A 23,979-nucleotide genomic window follows, 5' to 3' on the forward strand; every position below is an offset into this window, starting at 1 on the left:
GATGGAAAGCATGAGAACAAATAAAATAGAAATACTAGAAGAAAAAGAAAACAGTAACAGAGATCAAGAATGTCTTTGGACTCATCAGTAAAACTTGACAGATGAATCAATGAACCTGGATATAGGTAGTTCTTATTTATCCAATTGAAGGACAAAGAGAATAAAGAATTACACACATATGCCACATGTATGAGCAAAAGTTGGGAATAAATTGGCATCTCACCTCATAAGAAGAAAGGATCACTGGGACAGACAAAATATTTGAAGAGATGACTGCTAAGAATTCTCTTGATAAAATGAGAAGTATCAAACTGGAAAATTCACAGAACTCAGAAGGCCCCAAGTGGAATTTTTAAAACAAATAACAGTTTGAAACTGCAGGAAAAATAAAGATAAAAAGAAAGTCTTGAAGTCAGTAAATGGAAAAATTCACATTACATACAGAAACAAAAATATGAATATATAGTAGCCCTGTGTAAGGCATATAACAACAAAGGGAGATTTTTAAAGTGCTGAAATTAGAAAAAAACCCTACCAATCCAGAAACCTCTGCCAGTGAAAATAATATTCACAAGGGAAAAACTTGGGACATGTGGGTGACTCCGTTGATTAAACATCTGACTCTTGGGTTTGGCTCAGGTCATGATCTCATGGGTTGTGGGATGTAGCCCTATGTTGTGCTCTGCTATCAGCAGAGAATCTGCTTGAAGATTCTTTCCCTCTGCCCTTCCCTCTACTCATGTTCGCTCTCCTCTCTCAAATACATCTTTTTAAAAAGAAAAAGGAAAACCTTTTTTTGGACAAAAGCTGAGGGAATTCATTAACAGTATATACTACAATAAATGCCATAGGAAATTCTTTAGGCAGAGGGAATTAGAACACCAGATGGAAACTTTGATCTATACAAAGAACTAAAGATCTCTGAAAAATGGTTGAAATAAAGATAAACATTAAAAATACTTATTGTCTTGAGGTGCCTGGGTAGCTTAGTCAATTAACCATCTAACTTTGACTCAGGTTATGATCCCAGGGTCCTGGGATCAAGCCCCACATCAAGTTCCATGCTCAGCTGGGAGCCTGCTTCTCCCTCTCCCTCTGCCCCTCTCCTCCATTTGTGCTGTCTCTCAAAAAAATTAAAATCTTTTTAAAAAGTTCTTATTGCCTTGCTTTTAATCATCTTAAAAGAAAATTATCTAAATACCAAATAATAGCAATACATTATGGACTTATAGCATATATAAAAATAAAATATATGAAAACAATAACAAAAATAAGGGGGATATATTTGGAGTATACTGTTATAAGATTCTTATACTATATGAGAAAAGATATAATACTATTTGAAGTATTAATTAAAGCCAAACACTGTAAATTTTAAACAATTACTAACTTTTTTAAAAGATGGAGTTTAAAAGCCAGTAATGGAGATAAATTTGAATCAAAAATCCTTAATCCAAATGCAAGCAGAAATAGAAGTATAAAAGGAACAAAGAGCAGATAGAACAAATAGAAAACAGCTTGCAAGGGATGCCTGGGTGGCTCAGTGGTTGAGCGTCTGCCTTTGGCTCAGGTTGTGATTTCAGGGTCTGGGATTGAGTCTCATATCAGGGTCCCTGCAGGGAGCCTGCTTCTCTCTCTGCCTGGTCTCTGCCTCTCTCTCTCTGTGTCTTTCATGAATAAATAAATAAAATCTTAAAAAAAAAAAAAAAACAGCTTGCAAGATGGCAGACTTTTATCTAAGCATATGGATAAGTACAATGAATGAAAATGTTCAAAACATACAAATCAAAAGACAGATTATCAAATTGATAAAAAAAAAAAGTGAGACCCTACTATATACTATCTAAAAGAAATCCATTTTAAATATAAAGAAAACGATACTGATGCAATGAAACGCCAGGACACCTGCACCCCGATGTTTATAGCAGCAATGTCCACAATAGCCAAACTGGAAGGAGCCTCGGTGTCCATCGAAAGATGAATGGATCAAGATGTGGTCTATGTATACAATGGAATATTACTCAGCCGTCAGAAAGGACGAATAGCCACAATTTGCTTCAACGTGGAGGGACCTGGAGCGTATTATGCTGAGTGAAATAAGTCAATCGGAAAAGGACAAACATTATATAGTCTCTTTCATTTGGGGAATATAAAAATTAGTGAAAAGGAATAAAGGGAAAGGAGAGAGGGCAGCCCGGGTGGTTCAGCGGTTTAGCGCCGCTTTCGGCCCGGGGTATGATCCTGGAGACCTGGGATCGAGTCCCACGTCGGGCTCCCTGCACGGAGCCTGCTTCTCCCTCTGCCTGTGTCTCTGCCTCTCTCTCTCTCTCTCTCTCTGTCTTAAAAAATCTTTTAAAAAAAAAGGGGGGAAGGAGTGAAAATATCAGTGAGGGTGACAAAACATGAGAGACACCTAACTCTGGGAAATGAACAAGGGGTAGTGAAAGGGGAAGTGGGCGGGGGGGTTGGGGTGACTGGGTGATGGGCACTGAGGGGGGGGGGCTTGGCGGGATGAGCACTGGGTGTTATGCTGTATGTTAGCAAATTGAACTCTAATAAAAAATTTTTTTAAATATAAAGAATCCATTTTAAATATAAATATAAAGGTAAGTAAGCTAAAGGTAAAAAATGGAAAAGACATATAACGTAAACATTAATCTACTTTAATGTTTACTTTTCTAAAGAAAAGTAGAATGGAAAAAAAGCAAGCAGGAAAGAAAGAAAAGTAGAATGGCTATAGTATTATCACACACAGTAGACTTCAGAACAAGACACATTGCCACAACTGAAAATCCATATTACATAATGGTAAAGGTGTTAAGTAGGCAAGTAGATGTAACAATCCTAAATATGTGTTCACCTAACAAAATAGCTTTAAAATACAGGAAGCAAAAATTGATGAAACTGAACGTAAAAGCAGACAAATCCATAGTCAAAGAGATTTCAATACTCCTCTCTCAGTAATTGATAGAACAAGGACAGATATAGTATTAGAAGACCTAAACAATGATCAACATTTATAGATCACTTCTCCCCAAAACAACAGAAGGTATATTATTTTTCAAGTGCACATGGGATATTCACCAAAATATACCATATTTTGAGTCATAAAACGTACATCAACATTTAAAGTAACTAAAATCACATAAAATGTGTTCTTTTACTGTAAGAATTAGAATTCAATAGCAAAAAGATATCTGGAAACCTCCAAAAATTTGGAAATAAAACAATTCTAAATTACCCATATGCCAAAGAGGAAGGAACAAGAGAAATTAAATATTTCGACTGAATGGAAAGGGAAGTAAAACATCAAAATTTGTGGGGTGTGCCTAAAATAGTGCTTACAGGAAAACTTATAGCATTAAATGCCTATACTAGAAAAGAAGAAATCTTCTATCATGAAATAACCTTCTCTATTAAGAACCTGGCAAAAACATGAACAGAAATTACATTTCTTTTTTTTTTTTTGAACAGAAATTTCACAGAGGAAGACATAGACATGGCCAACAAGCACATGAGAAAATGCTCCACACCACTTGTCATCAGGTAAATACAAATCAAAACCACAATGAGATACCACCTCACACCAGTGAGAATGGCAAAAATTAGCAAGACAGGAAACAACAAATGTTGGAAAAGATGTGGAGAAAGGGGAACCCTCTTGCACTGTTGGTGGAAATGTGAACTGGTACAGGCACTCTGGAAAACTGTGTGGAGGTTCCTCAAAGAGTTAAAACTAGAGCTACCCTACAACCCAGCAATTGCACTGCTGGGGATTTACCCCAAAGATACAGATGCAGTGAAACGCTGGGACACCTGCACCCCGATGTTTCTAGCAGCAATTTCCACAATAGTCAAACTGTGGAAGGAGCCTCGGTGTCCATCTACAGATGAATGGATAAAGAAGATGTGGTCTATGTATACAATGGAGTACTACTCAGCTATTAGAAATGATGAGTACCCACCATTTGCTTTGACGTGGATGGAACTGGAGGGTATTATGCTGAGTGAATTAAGTCAGTTGGAGAAGGACAATCTTCATAAGGTTTCACTTATACAGGGAATATAAAAAATAATGAAAGGAATTATAAGGGAAAGGAGGAAAAATGAGTGGGAAAAATTAGAGAGGGTGACAAAACATGAGAGACTCCTAACTCTGGGAACCAAGCAAAGGGTAGTGGAAGGGGAGGTGGGTGGGGCAGGGTGGGATAACTGGGTGACGGGCACTGAGGAGGGCACTTGATGGGATGAGCACTGGGTGTTATACTGTATACTGGCAAATCAAATTTCAATTAAAAACATTAATTTTTAGAAAAAGAAACTGGAGATAAAAAAAGTATGTGAAATCTAGAACAAACAGAAAAAAAGAAGCAACAAACGAAATTGAGAAGAAAAGCAGTAGAGAAAATCGGTGAAATCAAAAGCTGATGTTTTGAAAAGTGAAAACTGACAAACCTTTAGCCAGGGTCCTTTAGAAGAGAGACAGACTTAAATTACCAACATCAGGAATGAAAGAGGGGATATTACTAAGATCCTACAGACATTAAAAGTACAATAGGAGCTATTACAAACAATTTTATGCCCATAAAATTGACAGCTAAGATGAAATAGATACATTCCTTGAGAAAAATACTACCAAAGCTTATTCAAGAAGAGGTAGATAACCTGAGTAGCCATAAATTATGTAAAGAAATGTAATTTGTAGTTAAGAATCAACAAAGTAACCCCCAGCCCAGGATGTCATCACTGGAAAAATATATACCAGAATTTAAGGAAGAAATAATGCTGATTCTATAGAAACTCTTCCAGAAAACAGAATAGGAGAGAGCACTTCCTAACTCATTTTTTGAAGGTAGTAACTAAAGCAGACAAAGAAATAGAACTGTCTTCACTCACAGATGACATCATTGTCTATAGAAAAAACTCCCCAAAATATTCAAAAATGTAACTGGAACTAATATCAATGTAGGCAGAGTTGCAGTATACAAGGTTAGTATAAAAAAAATCAAAATGTATATGGAAATAAATAAAGAGGGTCTAGGATAGTGGAAACAGTTTTGAAAAAAGAAGATTAAAATCAGAGCACATACATTACCTGATTCCAAGACTTTTTATAAAGCTATAGTAATCAAGACATTGTGGTTTTGGTGTAAAGATTGACATGTAGATCCATGGAACAGAACGGAGAGTTTAGAAATAGATTCAAACTTGATAAGATAACTTGATTTTCAACAAAGGTGTGTAGGCAATTCAATGAGGAATAGATCATCTTTTCAGGAACTGTACTCTAACAATTAGACAATCTTTTTGCAAAGAAACGGAACTTACGTTTTACCTATATATCTACAAAAGTTAAAATGGATCATATACCTAAATACAAAATCTAAAACCATGAACTTCTAGAAGGAAAACATAAGAGAAAATCTTCATCATCTTAAGTTAGGCAAAGATTTCTTAAATAGGACATAGAAAAATCACTATAAAACTGTAAAAGGAAAGGTGAAATTGTACTTCATAAAAGTTAAAACAGCTGTTTAAAAACACAATTAAGAAAAGACAATTTTCAGACTTAAGAGAAAACATTTATAAAACATATCTGACACAGAATTTGTATCTAAACTATACAAAGAACTCTTACAAACCATTAGATAGACCAAAGAAAAATTCGTAACTTTAAAATGGGCAAAAGATGACTAGAGACCTTACCAAGAAAGAGATACCACTGAAAAGCACCATGAAAAATGCTCACATCTTTAGTCACTAGGAAAATGCCCCCCCCCAAAAGCTTCAAAAACAAAACTCCACAATGAGATATCACTACACAACCTCAACAGTGGCTACAGTGAAACAAACTGACCACACCAACTCTTGGCGATGATATGGATCCACTGGAACTCTATCTCATACACTGTTGATTTACATTTGGAAAGCACTCTGGCATATTCTAAAAGAGGTAAACATGCCCTAACATACAATCTAACTATTCTGCTCCTAAATATTTACCCAAGAGAAACAAAACATATATTTCCTGAAAACTTCTATGCAAATAAATACTCCTACCAGTTTTGTTTATAATATCCAAAAGCTGGAAATGATTGAAATATCCACCAAATGGTGAATGAACACACCAGATTTGCGATATCTTTGCAATAAAATACTTCATAGAAATAAACGGAATGTATTATTGATACAACATTAATAAATCTTAATGCTGAGTGAAAGTGGCAGATGAAAAAGTGGAAGAAACTGTATAATTCCATTTATTTATTTGTGCTGAAAAATTCAAATATATTTATAAAAATTACAACAAATGTAAAACAACTACTGTTAAAAGATGAAGAAAATTATATATAACTAGGGTTTTTTTTTAGCATTTGGATATCCACATTTTTAAAAAATTTAAATTCAGTTTGCCAATTTATAGTATTACACCCACTGCTCATCACATCACATGCCCTCCTTAGTGCCCATCACCCAGTTACCCCATCCCTCCACCCACCTCCCCTTCCACAACCCCTTGTTTCCCAGAGTCCGGAGTCTCTCATGGTTTGTCTTCCTCTCTAATTTTTCCCCACTCAGTTTCCCCCATTCCATTATGGTCCCTTTCACTATTTCTTATATTCCATATATGAGTTAAACCATACGATAATTGTCTTTCTCCGGTTGAGTTATTTCACTCAGTGTAATACCCTCCAGTTCCATCCACATCGATGTAATGGTAGGTATTCATCCTTTCTGATGGCTGAGTAATATTCCATTGTGTATGTATATATACATACACCACATCTTTATCCATTCAGCTGTTTAAGGATATCTTGGCTCCTTCCACAGTTTGGCTATTGTGGACATTGCTGCTATAAACATTGAGGTATAGGTGTCCCATCATTTCACTACATCTGTATCTTTGGGGTAAATGCCTAGTAGTGCAATTGCTGGGTCATAGCTCTATTTTTAACTTCTGTGAGGAACCTCCACACTGTTTTCCATAGTGGCTACACCAGTTTGCATTCCCACTGTGTAAGAGAGTTTCCCTTTCTCCACATCCTCGCCAACATTTGTTGTTTCCTGTCTTGTTAATTTTCACCATTCTCACTGGTGTGAGGTGGTATCTCATTGTGGTGTTGATTTGTATTTCCCTGATGGCAAGTGATGTGCAGCACTTTTTCATGTGCTTGTTGGCCAGGTGTAGGTCTTCTTTGGAAAAATATCTGTTCGCGTCTTCTGCCCATTTCTTGACTCGATTGTTTGCTTTTTGGGGGTGTTGAGTTTAGTTATTTTTAGATCTTGAATACTAGCCCTTTATCTGATATGTCATTTGCAAATATCTTCTCCCATTCTGTAGGTTGCCTTTTAGTTTTATTGACTGTTTCTTTTGCTGTGCAGAAGCTTTTTATCTTGATGAAGCCCCACTAGTTCATTATTGCTTTTGTTTTCCTTGTTCATTTATTTATTTTTTAAAAAGTTTTATTTATTTATTTATTCATGAGAGACACAGAGAAAGAGAGAGAGAGAGAGGCAGAGAGAGAGAGAGAGGCAGAGACACAGGCAGAGGGAGAAGCAGGCTCCATGCAGGGAGCCTGACGTGGGACTTGATCCTGGGTCTCAAGGATCACACCCTGGGCCGAAGGCAGCACAAAACCGCTGAGCCACCCGGGCTGCCCCTTGTTCATTTATTTTTTTAAAATATTTTATTTATTTGAGAGAGAGAGGAAGAGTGAGCAAGAGAGAGAGAGCTGGGGGAGGAGCAGAGGGAGAGGGACAGCAGACTCTTCCCTGAGCATGGAACCCTATGCTGGGATCCATCCCACAACCCTGAGGTCATGACCTGAGCCTAAACCAAGAATCCCATGTTCAACTGATTCCATCACCCAGGCATATCTGTGCAATTCCATTTATATAAATTCTAGAAAATTTGTACTTAATTGCGTGAAAAGTAAATCAGTGGTTGCCTGGATATGGTTGTTGGGGGAGAAAGGGATGAAGAGAGGGAAGGATTAAAAAACAAATAAGGAAACTTTGGAAAGTGATAGAAATGTTCAATAACTTGATTATAGTGAGGTTTCACAGGTATATATGTAGGGCAAAACCAATCAACCTGTACACTTTAAATATGTGCAGTTTGGGGTGCCTGGGTGATTCAGTTGGTTGAATGGCAGACTCTTGGTTTTAGCTCAGGTCATGATTTCAGGTTCATGAGATGGAGCTCTATGCTCAGCAGGGAGTCTGCTTGAGAATCTCTCCCTCTTCCTCCACCCTTCCCCCAACTTTTATGCCTTTTCTAAAATAAATCTTTAATAAATGAAGAAGTGCAGTTTATTGTACATTAATTATACCACAATAAATTTATTAAAAAAGAGAATGATGCAGTAATGAATTGCTTTCTGATATTGGATTATGCTTTTTCAAATAGTATTTTTAAATGAAGATAACCCTTTTCAAACATGTAAAATGTCACAATTCCATATATGGTTATTTTCAAATGACTTTTTCAAACTTTCATTTTTTTTCTATCTAAAAAAGCATATTGAAAACTAGATGAACATTCTCTCTTGAGCTAGTTTGAATGACAATTGATGTTTAGATTTCAGGTTGAAACTTGAAGGATAATCAATTCAATTACTTGCTTCTTTTCTTTCTTCTGCTACATCCTATTGTGTGATCTGAGGCAGCAAATTGTTTTCATATTTAAAACTATTTTTAAATAATTTGGCTTAAAGTTTCTATGGAGTACAATGACCATAGAACTTGGTCATAGACGCTTTCCTAATCAGACACCTTTATTTAAATAACATTTAAATCCAATCTTCAGTATAAAGCATATCAGTGTTTTGAAAATCTTGTTAAACACTGAAATTGAATGACCTATATAAATAATTATGTGCCATACTTCCAACTTATTAATTGAAAAGTAGCTGACTTTTATCCCCAGGAATGTTAGGTTTGTAACAACAGTTAAGTTGGCTAATACCCAAAAGATGTTAAATACTAAAAAGAATATCCTTTAATAAGAAAAGACAAAAAGTGGTCATTTATTTGAAGATATTTTTAAACTACTTTCTTGCTCTTTATTATTTGTAATCTTGTATAGATATTTTAAAGTTTCATAGCTATTGGTTTTTATTTCAACACATTCATACCCTATGCCTTCGGTAATTTTTATACTACTGCAAATTAGTTTGGGCCTTTACAGCAACATTAGTTGTCTTCTACAAAGTGAATATATCAAGCAATAATGATGTTTAATTTTTATTATTTTAATTAAGAAATAAAATAGGAACAATAAATTATGTATCTGTTTCCAGCTTTAGAAAAGATTTTGAAGAATATGGGTGTTGCCACTGTTGAACTGTTGTTTAAACATTATTTCTCACACTGTGCCTAATGGATTTAATTATGGTTCACACACTTGTTTCTTTATCATCTCTTCAGATGGAGAGCTATACAGATACATTGTAAACTACAACAAGAACATGTTATTAAGCTGTCTCTGGTGATGAAGGTATTTTCAAATTATGCTGTAAAAGTCCCTTGCAAATGAATTCCATTAAGCACTGGCCTTCTCTTGTAGTTCACTAATCATAGTTACCCACCTAGATCAAGTACAAAAGCAAGCCAACATATCCAAATAAAAAGGTCTTATTGTGACTGGACCCAAAGGTCGGCAACAGTAATTAGTCTAAAATCCATTTAACATGGAAAAGAGCCCATCAAAAATATTTCTTCAACTCTTTTGTAACCCATAGTTGCTACCCTAGGAAGCTCATACTTTAATTCAGGATGCTAAACTATCACAAATAAAGTAAAATTTAAAACTAATAAGAGCCAAACTGACTTTAAGTTTTAGGGAACTGGACTGGAGAAAGATCTGCAATCAGGTTTGAAGACTAGGTGGTTTAATATGAGGAAATAATACAAGCAAAGATGGGGTATAAGTGGGCTGACCATGGTTTACACGAGGGAGCTCTGGAAAAACTAGCCTATTTAGAGATATAGTTTCCTATTTGGAAGTAATGGATAATAGGATGGAAAAGTTAATCAGATTACAGAGAGCCTTAAGTGACATGAAATGAAGTTTGATCTTGACACAATGGGCAGTCATAAGATTTTTTTAAATTATTTTTTATTTATAATACATGGCTTCCAGAAAAAACTTAAAAGGTATAAAAGGGCATTATATAAAAAATAATTGTCCCTTTTAATAAATCCTAACAATCTGATTGAAACATCTCTATGAAGAGCAAAGATGCAAGAATAGCTGAGAAACCCCCTGTATAAGAAAATAAGAAGGAAGAGGAGGAGGAAAACAACTTGCCTTACCAGATATCAAAACTTACTACGCATTTATAGTAATTAAGACAGTTTGTTGTTAACACAGGGATAGAAAATTGACAAAATAAGAGAGCCCAGAAACAGTCTGTACGTATTTGAACACTTGATCCATGACAAAATGGGTATCGCAGATCACTGGGGGAACAGTGATGGGACAATTGGTTATCCATATGGAAAAGAACAGATCCCTTCCTCATGCCATAAAATCGACTTTAAAAGGTAAAATTATAAAATTTTGACGAAAACATGGGACTGTTGTGACCCTAGGAGGGAAGAATCTCTTTTTTTTTTTTTTAGATTTTTTTATTTATTTATTCATAGAGATGCAGAGAGAGAGAGAGAGAGAGAGAGAGAGAGAGAGAGGCAGAGACACAGGCAGAGGGAGAAGCAGGCTCCATGCAGAGCCCGATGTGGGACTCGATCCAGGGTCTCCAGATCATGCCCTGGGCTGCAGGCGGCGCTAAACCACTGCGCCACCGGGGCTGCCCAAGAATCTCTTAAACAAGATATGAACAGCACTAATCATAAAAGAGAAAATTGGTAAATCTGGCTACATTAAGATTAAGAATGTCTCTTCAGTAAAAGACATACAGAAAATGAGATAAACCATAAACTGAGAGAACATATTGCATCACCTGAAATTAGTTATTTCAAATAATGCAAGAAGAACTACAAATAAATCAGTCAGGAAAAAAACTTAATTGAAAGCTAGGCAATAGAAACAAAACAGTTATTTCATGGAAGAGAAAATATGAATGGTCAATAAACAAAAGAAGCTCAATCCCAGTAGTAATCAGGAAAATACAAATCAAAACCAATGAGATGCCACTTTTTACGCAGTGGATTGTAAAAATTAAAAAGTCTTACAAAAAGTGTTGGATGTGTCTTAGACATTGCTGGTAAAATGCTAAACAACCACTCTGGAGAACATGTAGCTATAATATTACGGTCACATAACTTATAACTTACTACTCTGCTCTAGATGTTTCCTAGAGAATTTCTTGTGCATGTACACCAGAAGACACATATGAGAGTGTTCATAGAAGAGCTATTTAAGTAGCAAAAATCGGGATCCCTGGGTGGCTCAGCAGTTCAGCACCTGCCTTTGGCCCAGGGCGTGATCCTGGAGTCCCAGGATCAAGTATGTGTCAGGCTCCCTGCATGGAGCCTGCTTTTCCCTCGGCCTGTGTCTCTGCCTTTCTCTTTCTCTCTATGTCTATCATGAATAAATAAATAAAATCTTTTTAAAAAATGACTGTGTTGTACAGTCCTTAAAAAAAAAATAAAGTAGCAAAAATCTGCAAATAACCCAAATGTCCAGTAACAAAAAAGTGGATAAATTTATTTTAGTATAGTCACAGTAGAATATTATGCAGGAGTGACAATGAACTGCAGCTCTTCATAAAAATGGATAATCATAGAAACATAATGTGTGAGAATGATGAGCTATGGAAGACTATAGTATTCCATTTTATAAAGTTAAAAAAAATCAAGTAATATATGATATAGTCATATATACATATGTGATTAAATTTTCCTGAAAACCTATGACAATGACAAACATTAAAATCAGGTGAGAGTTACTTCTAGGATGTCAGTGGGGGATGAGGCAGGAAAGGAAAACAACAATAGCTACAATTTTGGTAAACGAGTTTTTAGTTTTTTAAGTTGGGAAGATGAGTGGGGTCATGGGTATTGTTTTATTTCTTAGCTCATTTGTCCTTTTTTCTTTTTTCCCTTTAGAGAGAGAAAGAGGAAGAGAGAGAGAGCCAGAGGGGGGGCAGAGGGAAAGGTAGAGAATCTCAAACAGGCTCAACGCCCAGTGCAGAGCCTGGCATGAGGCTCAGTCTCACAACCCTGAAATCATGACCTGAGCTGAAACCAAGAGTCGGTTGCTTAACCCACTGAGCCACCCAGGTGCCCCACTTGTACATATTCTTTGTATGAAATATAACCTTAAAAATGATAATTTGAAGAAAAAATATATTTCCTCCTTCTACTCATTCAACCACCTATTTGCCTTCCACAGAGACTTGTTAAATAAATTGCAGAGCAGCCCTACAATACAGTACAATGCAGCCATTATAAAAGAATAAAGGAACCCTATATGTTCTGAATGGAATGACAACTGGATTATATTGTTAAAAGAAGTGTGTGTATAATGCTACAATTTGCATTAAAACACACACATTTGTATATGCATGAGTCAGCTATCTGTAAGATTACCAAAAACTGGCTTTCATGAGTTCTTGACTCTGAAAGTGACTTATGGAAGCCACATTTAAAAAAAAAAAAATTTGACCCAGCCACATGTAAGAAGTGAGGTGATGGCAGTGATGGGTGGGGATGCAAGGGAGGACATTCAATAACAAAATCAGGGAAAACAGGAGACCAGCTGGAGAGCCATCACAGGAAGAACCATAAGGGAACCAGTGCTGGGGAAAGGTGATGGCAGTGGGATTATAAACAGAAGAGCATATGAGAGTGAAATAGATGTTTTGACACTGTAAATGATTAAACAGTTCATTCTGCCTAATTATTCTTGCCAAAACCTAGTAGTCTACAAAGTCACTTTTATGTATTTTTAATCTACTAAATGCAATTTATTTTATTACCCTATGTAAGACCTGTTAAATTCAGGGTGTGGTCATGGAATGTCACAACACAAATGGTCTTCACAAGGTTTTGTGGGATCTCCTTTTGCATTAAAGCCACAAAGGGAGAAAAAATCTCTACAGAATCTGAAATTCTTTCTGATTTACCCTACATAAACTACTTTCTGACCTTTCATCCTGAGTAGAATTCAATCAATAAGTCTTCTATGAGATTATAAAAGTGTTTGCCTACTAATAGCAATGCCAAAAATACCCTCCTAACTGGGTATTTTAAGAGGAAAATAGTTTTAAGGCAGAAAGTAGATATCACAGGATTTATTCTTTTGATGCCTGTGATTAAATAGAATTAAAACATTATGAACCTTTTCTGCTACCCAGGTACCCTATGATATGAATTTTGACATATATGTTATACCTGCAGTTATGAATTGTTCATTTTTCTGAAACTGTCCCATCAATTATTGATATGCCCATATTTTTACTTGGTTTTAGTAAAATCTGTTGGTAATCTAAAATAAAATAAATCCATCCTTTTTCTCTTCTCTCCACCCTCCCACCCCCAATGCCTTCTTTCTTCTATGCTTCTTGCCCTCATTACTCTTCTTGCAGTTGCTCTTTTTGCCAAAACAAAGCCCAGAGCTAGTTGTATGCAGACATATTGATGGTAGTGTTAATGTGTGTGACTCTGTGCTATCCTATTTTCCTGCACCTCAGATGGAGTTGTCCCTCTCACCAGAGCAAACCAATCACTTCTTGTTGAAGTCCCAGAGTCTTTGAACATCTGTTGTCCTTTACGTCATCTATGGGCCTCAGAAAAGATACACTTGAAGTTTTTTCTCTCATACCACAGGGATTTTCTAAAACTTGTGTTATTTCCTGTGGCCCAGAGATTGTTTCATTTTCCTGCAAGAGGAAGAAAAAAGGGATCTAAATGCTTCCTGTGATTGCATAAAGTTTATTTTAGGAACTAAAATCTGTGGGCTTTTTTTTTTTTCTATTATATCCTATTTTCCTTGCTCAAGATTTATAGGGAATGTTAGGTCATGTTTGCGCCTTTGCACCAAGGAAATGTTTCTTTTACTGACTAGAAAGTTTTAAAGTAAATATTCTGTTGACCCTTTAGTTCAAATTCCAGGCTTGATGTATTTTTCAGAAGAGAAAAAAACATGGCTCTGAATCTAGCTCCTTACTCTTTAATTAGTGTTCAGCTTTTTGCTTGAAATAGTTCACATTATTTGGTCTCTGTCTTCACTAACCAATTTTTATAACTAGTGTGCATAAAATCACCAACAAGCAAAAATATCAAAAACTTTCATTAGTTTATGTCTTTTTGTGATTAGGAGAGAAAGTTTCTACTGTCTTGAATTAGTGACAAATTGTTTTCTGTTGAATCAGGGAGATTTCTTATCCTTCTAGGGAGGAATTTTCATATAAACAAGCTTTTTGTATCTGTCTAAGGCTTCCAGTTAATTACATTTTGCAAGTAATATAAAAAATGGAGATTCATTACAATCACTACTTGTTAGAAGAGAATAAGACACAGGAGTGATTTAGTCAAGTTGCTTTTTTATAAAATGAGGTACTAGAAGGAGAGGAAAATATGCCATCTAAGCATTTAGGCTGGAACCTGTATAATCCACTTTTATTTCTGAATGATGGCTTTATTGCCATGCTTTTTAGACTGCTTTAGTGTCCTGAGCTTTTAGAAACCAATGTGTTTGTGACTTGCTTGCACATTTTCTAAGAGCATATTTTCCAAATACAAAATAGGTGCTACCACTTCAGTTTTAGTTTCACTTTATAACTCTGTTAATAAAAAATCCCTGTTGCAAACTAGTTTTCCTTGACAATTCATAAAAACCTTAACGTGTTATTATTTTAAGCAGTAAGTGAAGGAGTTATTAATTCCCATGTAAATAAGAGCATTAGTTACCATCTTCAAAACTGGTTTGAGGAGGGAGGTGAGGTTTGATTTCCTGATGATTTAAGAAACCAATCTGTGGAGAGAACTCTCCCTTGGTATAGTTAATTTATCTGTGCTGGAATGTGCCATACTAATATGAATTTCTTTCCCTCTATTATTTTCATATATCGATACACCTAAGCTACCCATTTTTTCAGGTGGAAGAAACTTACCTAGGTAACACTGTCAAAGGAAAATACACCCAAAGAAATCCAGGAATCATGATAAGCTTTTATTAGCTGAAACAGTCAACAGTATTAAGTGAATACCAGCGGATGTGAGATTCTCTTCCTATTACCCTATGTTATCTATCAGACTTTCTTTGCTTTACTCACTGAAGACCTTGATACGAATTTGAAGGAAAATTTTAATCCAAACACAACTGTACCAGATAAATTAGAATAAATGTAAGTGGCATCTTTGTTGAGTTAAATATTAGTGAAGACCATCACTTTGACTCATTTCTTTCATTCACTTACTCTTACTCTCCTCCAAAAGATTTGCTTTACTTTATGGCTTTAAAGAAATATTGCTTTCTCTCAACTCCATTGCTCTGGTTTTTAAAAAGTAATGATTGAGGGAAGCACTCAAGAGAGGTTGGCATCTGGGAGGAATAAGGAGTATGCCTCTGGTTTCCCCACCATAGAGAGTGGAGGAAAGGAAGTGTGCAGTGCTTGAAGTGATTAAATTTTCTGGGCCATCTGGTCATCAGGAAAAGGCTGTGTTTTCAATTTCACTGTGAATGAAGAGAAGCGTATTAAGGAAGGAGAGCATTTAGTCTAAGGAAAATAGAAATTATACTTTATTTCTACTACTAAAAGCTTCAGCTTCCTTAATTATAGAAAGAAGGGTCACTTGTGGGAGACTGAGCCTTTAATGGTGCTGCAAAGTTACTGGGGGGACTTGAAGAATGGTCTGGGAAGGTGAGTGAACATACAAGGGTAGCCACTTAGAATGGAGTCACTCAAATCTTCTAAAGTCTCTTTCCACCCCCATACAATCTTTATGGAAGGAAGAAAATGAGCAAAAGGGCTAAATTTTTCTCAGGCCACGGAAAGAAATCAGAGCTCCTGTTTCCTTAAAGTTTATTGTCAGTGTCTCTGGTCCAGGTATCAGTTGGAAAGCCACAAATCAAGTGTAATTTTGATTAACATCCATCCACTCTTCTATTTATTGAACTACCTCATGCTTTAAAAGTAAAAACCAAGTTCATGTTTTATTTACCACTTTTTAAATAAAGCACTAGTTTCAAGAGAAGCTGTAGAGGGAAAATCAAGAGTAGAAAAGAAATCAATGCACAAAGCATATATCTGCACTAAACATTGAAATTGAAAGATGGCAATGGACAACGGTATGCCAAAAATTAAGAGCTTGGATGTGAGTCCACCTGTTGCCACCAGCTGCTGATTCTGTCATCTTTGCAGGTAATTAATAGAGTACTCTGATGCTACCTGAATCAAACCTAGAAAGCTCAAATCTTGATGTGTGATTGAGATTGTGCAGCCTGAACATTTTTAAAGGATTTGTAGAACCTGCAGTTCCACAGAAAAATGCAGTTTGCTTCATTCAAGATGTAGCTAATCACTGACTATAGGAAGAAATTTTCCTGACCTTTTTAAGAGACTATTGCTCAGGTAATCTTTGTTTTTTTTAGGAGTGCTTGTCAAGGTGAGGATTTGTTTTGGCTTCATTTGAAGCTGCCAATATAGAGAGAGAGAAGTGGGGTGATGAGTGGATTCCCCTTCCAAGAAGGGACCACATTGCTGTGAAGGAATATGTATTAGTATATTTTCACATACTGACCAGCGAATACAATCACCTGGACTCTGACTTCCTGAAGAAACTCTACGATGTTGCTGATGTCAAATACGAGGGGAATTTAAAGGCTGTTTATTTTGTTCATCCAACATTTCGTTCAAAGGTATCAACGTGGTTTTTTAACACCTTTTCTGTCTCAGGACTGAAGGACAAAATCCACCATGTGGACAGCCTCCACCAGCTATTCTCTGCCATATCACCAGAACAGATTGACTTTCCTCCTTTTGTCCTTGAATATGATGCCAGGGAAAATGGACCTTACTATGCATCTTATCCCCCATCACCAGATTTGTGACCTGCCGTCTTTTAGTGCTACTGGTTTCCAAGGACATCACTTTCTCCACGAATTGCTACTATTGAAGTGAAATTCATTTTTGCTGTTCAGATCCAGAGAGCCTTTTGTCCCCACCTCTCTGGTATTTTTTTATTGACTGTATATTTTCTGGCACATAAGCAATCAAAATGGTAGGCCATTCTGAACTGCACACTTATTTTAAATTTGTATATTTGTATCAAATGAAAATGTTCATTTTTAGAGGGTTGTTAATAGAAATTGGGGAGCAACTTTTAAGTATCTTCAGTTTCCTGAAAGGACACTGGATTTTCCATTAGACAAGCCACCAATATTGTTCATGCCATCTCTTTAACATTGCACGCTTCCTTTGTGTACTTAAATGTTTCTCAAAATATATAGCATGGAGTGTGCAAAAGCTTGAAGGCTGAGAGCTTAGTGGACTTCCAGACCACTGACATGGAGGTCAGCATGGGTGGACCAGGGCTGAGGTGAGCTGGAAAGGTGCAAAGGGCCAAGTCACAAAGGGCTTCCTTCCACGTGAAGGGAGTTGGACTTTCTCTGCAGTTGATAAGGAGCCCCTGGAAAATGTTAGCAGGCAGCCCTACCTGTTTCCTGATGCCTTGGCTCACTGTCTGCTCTTCATTCCAGGCCCCATGCTCACAGAGTGTAGTGCTTTGATGTGCAGCTCTTGAGCCTCAAAGGGTTTTTGACTTTCCACATTCTCTGCCTTCAGCTCTCTGACTTTGTTCACATTTAAATCCACTCTGCATCTAAAATCTGAAAGAAACTCTTCTAACTCTTAATGTAGTAATTTAACCATCCTTCCTGTTCTCATGTTCCCTTACCCTCATTAATGCTGCTTTTCATGACTTCCATTGCCTTGATGTTTCTTAACTCAGTTCTTCCCCTCTCTCTGGACTTACCTCCCGTGTTAGTCAGGGTCCTCCAGAGAAACAGAACCAATAGGTTGTGAGTGTGTGTAGGTAGATAGGAAGGTGGATGTACCTGTATCTACTTATCTATTGATTGAGAGACTGTTTATGTATCTACTTATTATTGAAGCTACACATCAAAGCAATGGTTTCAGGCTTCATATTTATATCTTTAATAATCCATTTTGAGTTTATATTTGTATATCATGTAAGAAAATGGTTGAGTTTCATTCTTTGGCATGCAGCTGTTGTTTCCCAACACCATTTATTGAAGAAAACTGTCTTTTTCCCAACATTCTTTCCTCCTTTCTTGGGTTAATTGACCATATGAGCATGAATTTATTTCTGGGCTCTCAGTTCTGTTCCATTGATCTATGTGTCCATTTTTATGTCAGTACCATATTGTTTTCATTATTACAGCTTTGTAGTATAGTTTGAAATCTGGGAGTGTGATACCTCCAGCTTTGTTATTTCTCAAAGTTGCTTTGGCTATTTGGAGTCTTTTATGGTTCCATACCAAGTTTAGGATTATTTGTTCTAGTTCTTAGAAAAATGCTATTGATACTTTGATAGGAATTTTATCAAATCTATAGATTGCTTTTGGTAGTATGGACATTTTGACAATATTCTTCCAATCCATGGGCATGGTGTATCTTTCCATTTATTTGTGTCATCTTTCATTCTTTCATCAGTGTCTTGTAATTTTCAGAGTATAAGTCTTTCACTTCCTTGGTTAAATTTATTTCTAGGTATTTTATCCTTTTTTATGCAATTGTAAATGGGATCACCTTATTGATTTCTCTCTGCTAGTTTATTATTAGCATATAAAAACAGATTTCTATATATTAATTTTGTATCCTCCAACTTTACTGAATATATTTATTCTAATAGTTTTTTGGTGGAATCTTTATGGTTTTCTATATATAGTATTATGTCACCTGCAAATAGTGACAGTTTTACTTCTTCCCTTCGGATGCCCTTCCCTTCCCTTCCCTTCCCTTCCCTTCCCTTCCCTTCCCTTCCCTTCCCTTCCCTTCCCTTCCCTTCCCTTCCCTTCCCTCTTTCCTTTCCCTTCCCTTCCCTTTCCTCTTCTTGTCTGATTGCTGTGGCTATGACTTCCAGTATTATGTTGCAAAAAGTGGGGAGAGTGGATATCCTTGCCTTGTTTCTGATCTCAAAGGAAAATCTTTCCGCTTTTCATGATTGAAGATTATGTTAGCTATGGGTTTGCAGTTTATGGCTTTTACTGTGTTATGTTCTCTCTGTAGAGTTTAGAGGTCTTTTTCCTCTCGTGAATGAATGTGACTTTTGTTAAATGCTTTTTCTGCATCTCCTGAAATAATCATATGATTTTTATCTTTTATTTTTTTAATGTGGTATATCATGTTGACTTGCATTAGAGAGATGTATTTTAAGGAATTGGCTCACACAGTTATGGAGATTGGTGAATCCAAAACCTGTAGGGTAGATTGGCAGGATGGCGACCCATGGAAGATTTGATGTTGTAATTCAAGGCAAAAGGCTGTCAGGCTGAAGACCAGGAAAGAGCTGATATGATTCAAATCCAAAAGCTATTGGCACGATTCCTTTCTTACTTAGGCAGGTCAATCTTTTCTTGTATTCAAGCCTTCAGTCAATTGAGTGAAGCCTACCCACATTATGGAGAACAATCTACTTTACCCAAAGTCTATTTATTTATTTATTTATTATTTATTTATTTATTTATTTATTTTTATACTTTTAAAAGATTTTATTTATTTATTCATGAGAGAGACACACACACACACACAGAGGCAGAGACACAGGCAGAGGGAGAAGCAGGCTCCCTGCAGGAAGCCCGACATGCAACTCTATCCAGGGCCTCCAGGATCACGCCCTGGGCTGAAGGCGGCTAAACCGCTGAGCCACGCGGGCTGCCCTATTTATATTTTTAAATGAATTCTAGAGCAGTGATTCCTATCTTAACATCACAGCTCTTCTTTTTTCTTAAATTTTTATTTAAATTCAAGTTAGTTAACATGTAATATAATACTGTTTTCAGGAGTGGAATTTAGTGATTCATCACTTACACTTAATACCCAGTGCTCAAACACAACAAGTGCCTTCTTGAATATTTACTTATCACCGCATTTTGCCCATCCTCCACCCACTTCCCTCCATCAACCCTGAGTTTATTCTCTATTGTAAAGAGTCTTTTATGGTTTTTCTCTCTCTTTTTCCCCCTTCCTATGAGCCCAAATGTCCATTGACTGATGAATGGATAAAGAAGATGTGGTGTATATATGCAATGGACTATTACTAAGCCACCAAAAGGAATGAAATCTTGCCATTTGCAATGATGTGGGTGGAGTTAAAGTATATTATGCTAAGTGAAATGAATCAGGCAGAGAAAGGCAATTACCATATGATTTCACTCCTATGTGGAATATAAGAAACAAAATAGATCAAAGTCCATTTATTAAAATGTTAATGTTATCCAAAAACTCTCATAGGAACATCTGGAATGATGTTTAACTAAATATCTGGGTGCCACAGCCCAACAAAGTTAAAACATAAAAGTAACCATCCCACCTTCCTGTCTTCTTTAACCATGAATGTGTCCATCGGCTTCTCCCTTGCTCCTTTACCTTACTGTGTAACTACCACGCCTGCTTTGTCAACCGCCAAGTTTGTATCACTCCTGCCAATCTGCTTCCTCTACTCCTAAAACTGTTCAGCAACACTGAAGAAAACCACACACCTGAATATAATGGTGCTACAGGTTAGTGGTCTCCAGCTTCAGTGAGGTCCTTAGGGCTGCTGTGTGTCCCTGGCCAATTCCCTCTCCATTCCCACAGAGACTCTTTCAGACCTCTACAGTACTAGGGACATCCCAGTCTCTTTCTCTCGGCAGATGAACTTATCTATTACAGCGCAGTGAAAATTATGGATTTTAAACATGAACCACCTCAACTTGCCCCTCTTCCTCCCTGTCTGAACCACTTGAATGATCTTGGCCTGCCCACATATGAGAATGTTGGGAGCAGATAAGGGGCCATCAGGCATATACATTTTTTCTTCAGAATTCATCCAGGGTGACTGTGCCTCTAACCCCCTGCATAGGACTCTTTGAAGGTCGTTGCCAGCTGCCTTCTGACTTCACCTGCCCCTTCCATGGTAGTCCATTCCATCTTTCAACTTGCCTCACCTACTAAGTGCCCACTTTCAACTCCTTTATCTGACATAACAACTCAGAGAGGTAAATCCAAATAGGATTTAGAAATGGTAGGACATAGTATCTGGATGTGGTTGGACAGATGGTACCACTCATGGAGAAGTGGCAATAGCAAGAGGAGCAGGGTGTTTTAGAAGGAAGATGATAAATGACTTTGGCCACTGTAAGTCTCAGGTGCCTGTGGGACATGTATAACCACTATTATCTCTTAAAGGGTGTTTATTAGGCCTGACTTATTCCCTCCCTCCAGGCCATGTGAGTTCATTTTTCATCTTATAGGGTGCTAAAACAAAAGGAACAATGTTGATCACCTAATCCTAGTGTTGTTTAAACAAGAGGGTATTTATTATGTGTAATTGAAAAGACCCTTGTTACAGCAGGCATACGTTGCATACATCAAAGATAGGTCCCAGCCCCTGGCAACATCAGCAGTCTACCAGTCTCTGTATTGTAATCTTTTTCCATCGTTGCCTAATTGCTGGTTGAAATTCATCCCAGACCCTAGTGAGCTTAGAGTAACTCTACCAATCACCAGTTGTATTGTTTTGGTCAAGAGTGTGGTCTGCAGAATTATTAAATAAGGCTCCTCAAAAAGACCTCTGTCTGTTTATTCATCAGTTCATCTAAGCGTGTCATATAATTGCCAGCAAGGGGAGAGGATGGTGAGGACAGTCCTAATTGCACTGCAGGCATCTGGGAGGGTCTGGAATTGTCAGCTGCTATTTGCAGCATTGGTTGGCATTAGAAACAGGCATGAAAGAAAACATGTGCTGAGACATCTCTTGATTCTATCTCTAGACTGAGAACCTGGCTCATTCCCACATAAAGACCCACTCCTAAAAGGCTATTTTGTGTTGATGATGGCAAATGCCAAGGGTGTGTGTGTGTGTGCGTGTGTGTGTGCATTTGAATGCTGCACCTTTGAAAAAGGCCTTGTAGACCTCTATACCATAAGAGTATTAATGTCAGAAAGGCAGTTCTACGTCTGGCCTGAAGCTCAGAAAGGAGGCTGGGAAGCAGACAGAGCTTTGGGAGTCATTATATGCTGGTGGAGGTTGAAGCATTTTGTTCTTTCTTAGATATCTTTTGCATCCTTCAACTCCCAGATTCCTTAATTCCAGCATTAGAAATTTATATTCTCCTTAACGGTACAAAAATTCAGCAGGCATGTAACTCTTTAAAATAAAGGTATTGTGTCCCCCCCACCTCTTATCACACAGTTGTAAACTCTGCTGGTACAGGGTATAAATAATCATGTTAGTAGAAAAATAAAGGGAGAAAACATTGTAAAGTTTTAAAGAGGAACATTCAAAAAGTATTTTTTTTTAAATTTCCAAAAGATTGGAAAGTGAAGACAGATCCTCTGAGTGTCTTACAAGAATGAAATCTTTGCAGAGTTTACAATCACCAAAAAGGTATCAATAGAATGTATACAAAAATGGACAGGTCAGTTGTTCTACTTCTTAAACACTGAAGTACATCTAAAAATGCACCCAAGTACAGAATTATAGAGGAATGAATAAATGAATGAGTCAGTAAATTTACCTCAAGAGTAAGTTAAGCTCTTTGGGATATCCCATATCTTCCTCAACCTACTTACAAGTCAAAGGATGGTACTCCTTTAGTTTCTGAGGGTCTCCTGTTACTCCTAAACCAAAAGCAAAAAATGATAGATCCAATGTTCCTATTAATTTGTTAACTTTGCATTATCTCATCAAGTGCCACCAAGAAATTGCAGTCAGTCACCCACTTTTCTTTTTCTTTTTCTCTAGTGTACAGAGCTGCTCCAAATAATACATGCTTTTTATTCATTCTCTGTGTCAAATTTCCAGGAAAGGTGATGTCCCAGGACCAAGAGACCAGACTTCCAAGATTCGTGGCAGTAGATCTTATGCTGATGAAACCAAATACGGTTTGCTGAGAATATTGATAAAACCACTCATTTTTACTGAGGGCTATTCACACTGATAGATGGTCAAATACAGGAAGCAAAATAAATATGGATGATCCTGGCATTACTGCTTTTTTATTACTTTAATATTTTTCTATCTAATCTGTAGGTGTGGATGAATGCCTGCATTTAATTTTCCTATGCCTCGTGGAATTGTGGTTGTGAGTTTTATGTACTAATTATTAAAGGAAAAGATATTTTTCTATATGAAGATGTGTTGCTTCACCCTGATAGTATGACTGCTGCTTTCTAAATATGTTAAACTTTAATTAACAGATATCTATCTAATGAGATATGCAGATGAATTGAAATATAGAATTATTAAAACCTTCCTAAAACAGAATTGTTATAATTCCCTGCCTTAATAAATTATATTCGGTGTAGTCTATTTACCTTCCTTTGATTAATCTGGATTTTGTCATGCTTCAGGCTATAAACAATCATTTCTGCTGCAACCATAATATATATGTATATATAGAAGGAGAAAGCAATTCCTCTCTATTTCCAGGATGTAGCCTCAGAATTGCATTTAAAACAACTAAAACCTTTCCATCCATCTGTTTTCTTTTGGTTGCCTCTTTAACCCACGAGCTAACTGAGTGCTACCCCAAATTCAGTTTCTTTTTTTTAAAATTATATTTATTTTTTCATGAGAGACACACACAGAGAGAGAGGCAGAGACACAGGCAGGAGCCTGACATGGGTCTCGATCCCAGGTCTCCAGGATCACGCCCTGGGCTGAAGGTGGCGCTAAACCACTGAGCCACCCGGGCTGCCCCTAAATTCAGTTTCATTGGGAATTTAGTTATTTGAGGTTTTAAAATCACTGTTAATCCTTTTTTCCAATTTCAATTGGAAGTCA

At 36.8% G+C, this 23,979-nt stretch overlaps 1 protein-coding gene across 21 annotated transcripts in view; it reads left to right on the forward strand.

Annotated features, from left to right (window-relative positions):
- NUBPL (nucleotide binding protein like) overlaps positions 1 to 23,181 on the forward strand; it is a 230,506-nt gene extending 207,325 nt beyond the window's left edge. For 7 of the 21 annotated variants that reach the window (XM_038544444.1, XM_038544435.1, XM_038544443.1 and 4 more), the window contains 3 exons: positions 9,430 to 9,499; positions 16,562 to 16,575; positions 22,999 to 23,181. In XM_038544444.1, coding sequence (XP_038400372.1) covers positions 9,430 to 9,499; positions 16,562 to 16,575; positions 22,999 to 23,134 — 220 coding nt within the window. In that variant the 3' untranslated portion in view covers positions 23,135 to 23,181. Of the gene's footprint in view, positions 1 to 3,474; positions 3,547 to 9,429; positions 9,500 to 12,072; positions 12,122 to 16,561; positions 16,576 to 22,998 lie in introns of those variants that run through there. The other 14 variants (XM_038544446.1, XM_038544436.1, XM_038544448.1 and 11 more) reach the window with 10 other exon arrangements.
- Positions 23,182 to 23,979: the final 798 nt, after the last annotated feature.

The sequence above is a fragment of the Canis lupus genome, chromosome 8 (assembly GCF_011100685.1).
Source record: "Canis lupus familiaris isolate Mischka breed German Shepherd chromosome 8, alternate assembly UU_Cfam_GSD_1.0, whole genome shotgun sequence".
Lineage (NCBI taxonomy): Eukaryota > Metazoa > Chordata > Mammalia > Carnivora > Canidae > Canis > Canis lupus.